Raw genomic sequence first — 6,541 nt, 5'->3', positions numbered from 1 at the left:
CTCAAAAAATATATTTACTTACCAAAAAAAATTTAGGGTGCCCATTAGCAGGTCTAATTTTCATGATTTTGATAATGATTTTTTTCAATAATATGGTTTTAAAACACTCTTTCCGTCCCATAAGGAGTCACGATGTGATTTTAGAGAAGCTTTCTTCTTTGCCAAGACATAGTGAGCACAATCTTTGACTTCTAACGGTCCTGTTTTAGTGGAGTCTTGTGATGTGTCTCGAGAAGGAAAAAAAAGAGGAACAGAAAGTCATAAGTTATCACGTTTTATCTGATATCCGATTCACTAACGAATCTTTCTTTTGAACCGATTCTTTGCAATGGTTCGGTCAAAACATTTGACTACATTTGTTTACCAATAGTATTACCTAGAGAAAGAGATAACGGTAATTGTTGTCTTTCTATATTCTTTATAGAAATAAGTAACGTTAATTAAACGCTTTAAATTAGATTTATCTGTATGAATCTGAAGAGTAACCGCATTCCTGTCGTATTGTTATTTTACATTCACATAACGTTGCACATAAAATTCACATTGCGTTTACAACTTAAACTTAAATGTCCTTGGGATAATATTATTGGTGAATATGTATTTCATATATTTAATTTGTCTTAGGTCTTACTTACGTGGTCCTCAAGACGTGCGCGTGCCGCGTGGTAACGTTCAATAACGGTTTGCTTTTACGTGAGAAATGAAGGTCACGTGCCTATTTAAAAATTGTCTAACAACATTCACAAAAATTAAATAATATGACTATTCACAATTTACGTAAGTGGCTTATTTGGCAGTTTTTTTTTAATGTTTAAAAAAAGTTTTCTTAACAAAAATGTTATCCAAACGTTATAATGTGGTAAAATTATTCGCACGTATTCACAAAAGTCTAGTTCAATTAAGTTAAATTCATAAATTGAACACTAACACAGTTTGCTAGACTTATGAGGCAATTTACACCTACATATTCATATAACACAGTAATGATGACATACCAAACAGCAATGTTATTAGAAAAAAATAAAACGTAAAATCCACATGGTTCTTTATGAGGACACTGACTCGGTTCGTAGATGAGTTGAATAAAAGAACCGATTCTCTCAAAAGAATCGGACTGTCCCCTGATCGTTCATTGCTTTCATGTCATGCTGTTCGTCTGACTCTCGGTGTAGTTTAGAGTTGTGTGGAGGGTTGTGGAGGCTGTTGAGACGTGGATAACTCAGCTATGCCTTCCAGTGAATGTTCAAAGAGGATATTGTGCCCTGTTTTTGTGTTTTAGTGTGTTTGTTTCACGTGATGTTGTCTGATTGTGCGTTTTGATCGGAAGGGCTGAAGAGCAGAAGCAGTCATGGACGGAGCTTGGACTGTTATTCTCATATCTCTCGCTATGTTTGTAGGATGTTTCATGCTCGGGATAATTCCATTACTGATCAATTTATCAGAGGTAAGAGGATCAATATTCGTATGCAACAAATGCTTGCATTTTAACTTTATAAGGTACTGTAAAGCAGGATCGTCAGAAAATAAACTGTAGTGTTACAGACGATAAAACAATGTATCAAAATAATGTAAAAACAATGTTTACATAAAGTACACCACATGCGCTTTACAAATGAAGTTTAATTATGTTAGTGAGGTTTCTACTTTGCTTTGAACTTTGCCCATAGTTTCTGCGTGTGATTCACTTTGTATGTGTAAATCACAATTGAGTTACAATTGTATATCAACTTACAGTGTCATACTGTAAAGCATAACACTCCATGTCTGTAAAGGTAACTGTGTATTTTGACATTGAAAAACAAGTTGAAAGTTATTTTACTACATTTTCTCCACCCTTACAGAAGAAACTGCAGCTGATCACTGTGCTGGGGGCGGGGCTTCTATGTGGCACTGCCCTGTCAATCATTATCCCGGAGGGGGTGGAGTTAGTGCAAGAGGCATGGAAAGGTGCAACTAGCAATCTTCCTCTTATTTATTCATGGACTTCCCTATTCAGGGAATGAATATGCATGCACAGTCATGTGCTCTTTTGCAATGTGTTTGTTTACTTTGATCTAAAGTAGGTTACCAGTAAAAACTCATATTGCCTCATATTGAACAGACAGCGATTGATTATGTTTGCCAATGCCTGTTTCTTCTCCTCCTCATGTAGACTGGTATTGCTCCAAAATGGGGGAGAATCAGAAGATCTCAGAATCAAATTCAACACTTCATCTTACTGCAGAGAAGGGTCTGCGTCCTCACTTCTTCATAGGAGTCTCTCTCGTCTTGGGCTTTACGCTCATGTTTGTGGTGGACCAGATTGCCAACTACTGCTCCATGCAGGGTACTTCAATGCTTCTTGTTGTTAGAAACACATTTCATTACTTACTTCTTCCATACAGAGGCTGTGTTGAGTATAGTGACGTATAAGTGAACATATATCCTCATTTTCCCAGAGAAGTCTTGTCTAGGGCTTCAAAATTGCCTAAAATGTCCAGGTTTTGGTTTTGGTTTCCTGTTGACGTGCTCTCTATAGATTGCATGCATTATAAGCATGTGTATTTGGATGAAGGTGGCATCCATTGAAATAATTTTAATTAACATTATAAATTACATTCAATATGTTTCATTCAGTACATATTGTTTTATAATGTTCTACAATACTGAGGTGCAGATAAATACCAGCTATTTTAACATAGTGTAAATAGTATCTGTTAGTCCACATAGCCACTGCCATATTTTAATAGCTTTCAAACAGTATACAAAACAATAATGTATATTATACTAGGTTTGCTTCAGCAAGTTGCATCCATTTATCAATTCAGAAATAAAACATTAAAATGCTCATTTTGTTAATCCCTTAATTTTTGGATTGACTCTCATGAAAACTTTATAAAAGAAATATCTAGTTCATATTTATTTCATGCCAAAATCAAAACCAATTTATAAGAAATTGCATTTTTCATAAAGAAAATGTGGTCTGCTTTTACTTTTACAAGATTATGCCTCGTGTTTCAATTGACAGTATATTACTTGAATGTGATAAATCTCATTCTTAGTGTTGTACTAAAATGGTAAAGCATGCATTTTGAGTTGAATTTATTCCACCAGTCTGCAGACATGTATGTTGAAGTCTGTGGAAAAACAGCCGGTGTGAAATGCTGTCAGATGCTCTCTTGAGAACGTTTCTTGTTTGTCCTGTTTCCCAGAACCCCGAGCGCACATGTACACTGGCAACAGTGTGACTGCCACCCTGGGTCTGCTTATTCACGCCGCAGGTAACGAAAGCTTCACTTCCACTATATCACCAGACAGAACAGATTACATTACAGTGAATCGTGCCAGTTGTGCTTGTCCTATTCAAGTCAATGAACATTGGGTTTTCAGTTCTTCTTAATAAGCCTCCATTGTGTTTTTATCACAGCATCTGACCCATGATACAAAAAAAAGGGACACTAAAAACAGACTAACCTCACTTGGTTTTCATGGCTAGTGTTACATTTCTGTTTTCAAATATTGGATTACCAGGAGTGCCAACAATGTCTAAAGAGTAGTTTACTCCAAAATGATATTTCTGTTGTTATTTGGGTGGTTGGTATTTTTCCCAGACATGTCCTGGCTGGGATATCCAAATTGCCTGAAATATACGGTTTTGTTTTCCTACTGTTTCAATACTTAAAGGTAATTCCTGGACAGCAGTTAGACCAACACCGTGCAGACATTGTACAAAACCTGGACATTCTTAGCAATTTAGAAAAAGAAGGATGTTTGGTTAGTCTAATTATTAAATACTCAAAATGTTCTATATGCAAAGTAACCAATGATAGTTTTAATGATCGAAACGGCTTGGTTCAGTTTGGTGTCTGTGAGGAACTTATTTGCATGATATTCTCATTTTCTGTCTCTTTCCAGCTGATGGTGTTGCTCTGGGTGCAGCTGCGGCCTCATCGCAGGTGTCTGTGCAGGTTGTCGTGTTTTTTGCGGTCATTTTGCATAAGGTGAGATTGCTAATTTCTTATTTATCTGAACTGTCTCTGCTGAGTCATTCAGTATTAAGTAGCTCATACCGTCAAGCATTTGCAAGATGATGGAATGCATTGACTCAGTGGTTCTCAAACCTGTCCTGATGTACCCCCAGCCCTGCATATTTTGTTTGTCTCCTTCATCTATCACACCTGATTCGACTCATCAGCTCATTAGTGGAGACTGTAAGAGCTGAAGGGGGAGTGTCAGATTATAGGAAGACATAAAAAAGGAAGACATAAAAAAACGTGCAGTGCTGGAGGAACTTCATGGACCGGTTTGAAAACCACTGCATTAACTGATAAAAATCTGTACTGGAAATGCTATGAAAGTCATTTATCAAGATAAGCAAGTATTGCTAAACTTCCCCAAAAAACTAGAGGATAGAAACAACTCAATTTAAGAAAAATTAGAATCTTTAAAAAAAAAAACATTGTCCACGGCCTTTGTTGCAAACTTTAGTACAATTACAGTTATTGACCAATTGCTTTCCTTTATTCAACACCAATTCCCTTTTGTCTTCTCTCTATAGGCTCCAGCCGCGTTCGGTCTTGTGTCTTTCCTCATGCACGCAGGTCTGGAGAGGAAGACTATTCAGAAGCATTTACTGGCGTTTTCTGCTGCTGCGCCGCTGATGGCCATCAGCACTTATTTCATCCTGAGTGCAGTAAGAAACCGCACTTTCTCAAAATATCAAGATAGGAACACAATACAGTGTCGTTTGAGTATGTTTCATTCATATTTTGAATTGCTTTTATTTTTATATTGTCAGTTAATTAATTTTATGTCCTTTTGTCCATTTACTTGTTTTTACTTTTTAAAATATGTTTGTATTTAACTTTTTTCAGTTTATTAATTTTAGTAGTTCAACCTACCTTTTATCCCCAGTTAAACGTAAAACGTTTTTTTAGTTCTTCATATTTATTTTAATGCAACATGAAGATGCAACATATAAAAAAATGCTTTTCAATTTTTGGATGGCACATCAGATCTTTTTGAGATCAGGGGCCAGTTGCATAAACATAGCTATTTTGTTAAGCCCGTGTTTCTTTTCTATCCAGTATCATACATTTTAATGACTAACTTGTAAAACTAGTCTAAGCAGTTTATGCAACTGACGTGTTTACCATGGAGCCAACATGTTATTTTTGGACTGTGGAGAGAGATTTTTTTGCTGAACGTTACTGTACGTCTGCATAATACATCCAAACATTTAGTAGAGCAATTCAAAATATAACTGTTTTAACATTTTCCATTTAATTCTTCTCTTTTTTTGTAATGATCTAAAATAAGCAATATTTATCTTTGCAGTCTAATGGTTCTCCTCAGAAGCGCCTGAGCACTACAGGCATTGGCATGCTGTTCTCAGCCGGGACTTTCTTATATGTGGCCACAGTTCATGTTCTGCCAGAAATCAACAGCAGAGGGCATGGGCGCTACACTCAGCTCCAGCATCAGACAGGAAGTGGATCCCACCAGCAGCAGAGCGGTCTGAGCATTACCGAGAGCCTGACTCTCATCCTGGGGACTGCACTTCCTGTGCTGCTGGCCCTCGGACTGCCAGATGATTAATCTGAGTCTCCCACAATAACAGAACCGCTGAAGTATAATATTTCATTTGAAAATGTTTATTTACATTTTTTTTATTAAGACTTGAGAATGCACTTGAGTTGAGTTTTATCATGATTAGTTGTGTTACAAAACTCCACACATTTTCCGTTTAAATATTAATTGTTTTATTAGCTGAGAAACCAAATAAAAGCCTGTGGTGTTTGTGTGCAGTAGGAATTTTGCATCTGTGCATCATCAAGGACATCAAGGATGTTTTATATTCTTAAATGCAGAATTGAATCAGATTTTATTTTGCCCTAGAAATGAAGTAATTCTCAAATTCTCAAGCTTAAGTGCAATATTTTTTCCAATAATAATGAAAATGTTATTTGTTTTCACCTTTGTATTAAACCAAGAATGCCTTGTATTCATATAAACCAATGTTTATTTTGAAAACTACAGTACAGCTCATTGAGATGCCATGACAATCTGTTACGTGACAATCTATTCAAAGCCAAAAGAGCTTCTGTGTTGTGTTTTTGCAGATCGCTTGTTGTTGACATAAATCACTTGACCTCAAGATTTATTCATTTATTCATGTAAATAATCTTCTATTTTATGGAAACCATTTACAATAATTCCAGTGGCACAAGTTTCTAGGGCCTCAGGATTAAACGATTTTCATCCAATAGCACTTACATCATTGATGATGAAATACTTTCAACACCTTAGCTCTATTAATACCGTTACAAATAGCCTATTATAATTTTCTGATTAACTTTTCTTCAGACTTAGTTCTACACTATTCATAGTTTAAGGTGGCCCAGTTGTGCGGGTCACATTCTCCCACATGTAGCAGGATGTCCTCTCTCTTTCTCTGCTTTTTTTTCTGACCTTTTTCTCAGTTTTCTCCTCCTTCAGGACTCTTTGAGTCTGCGATGGCTGAGCTGGTTTTCTCGTCTGACACCTTGACCTCTTGGTTGCT

The 6,541-nt window shown here is 36.3% G+C and overlaps 1 protein-coding gene across 2 annotated transcripts; it reads left to right on the top strand.

The window, feature by feature from the left end:
• The first annotated feature begins 1,121 nt into the window (after window positions 1-1,121).
• LOC127970346 (zinc transporter ZIP9-B) lies at window positions 1,122-6,136 on the top strand. Of its 2 annotated transcripts, XM_052572874.1 has the most exons (7): window positions 1,125-1,444; window positions 1,842-1,947; window positions 2,153-2,326; window positions 3,192-3,260; window positions 3,895-3,980; window positions 4,538-4,672; window positions 5,317-6,136. In XM_052572874.1, exons 1-7 carry the CDS (start codon window positions 1,349-1,351, stop codon window positions 5,575-5,577), a joined length of 927 nt encoding a protein of 308 aa, XP_052428834.1. In that variant the 5' UTR covers window positions 1,125-1,348; the 3' UTR covers window positions 5,578-6,136. The 2 variants fall into 2 exon arrangements, with proteins under 2 accessions (XP_052428836.1, XP_052428834.1); XM_052572876.1 differs by lacking the exon at window positions 3,192-3,260 and having other exon boundaries at window positions 1,122-1,444.
• The last annotated feature ends 405 nt before the right edge of the window (window positions 6,137-6,541 follow it).

The sequence above is a fragment of the Carassius gibelio genome, chromosome B13 (genome assembly GCF_023724105.1).
Source record: "Carassius gibelio isolate Cgi1373 ecotype wild population from Czech Republic chromosome B13, carGib1.2-hapl.c, whole genome shotgun sequence".
NCBI classification, from domain to species: Eukaryota; Metazoa; Chordata; class Actinopteri; order Cypriniformes; family Cyprinidae; genus Carassius; species Carassius gibelio.
The sequence above is the reverse complement of the archived record's forward strand: the minus strand, read 5'-3'. Positions and strand labels throughout refer to the sequence as shown.

Excerpts from the sequence above, each read along its gene's own strand:
- LOC127970346 (XM_052572874.1), top strand. The coding sequence starts at position 1,349 with ATGGACGGAGCTTGGACTGTTATTCTCATATCTCTCGCTATGTTTGTA. Across the intron at positions 1,445-1,841 it reads TACTGATCAATTTATCAGAG|AAGAAACTGCAGCTGATCAC; the intron begins GTAAGAGGATCA and ends CCACCCTTACAG. Across the intron at positions 2,327-3,191 it reads CAACTACTGCTCCATGCAGG|AACCCCGAGCGCACATGTAC; the intron begins GTACTTCAATGC and ends CCTGTTTCCCAG.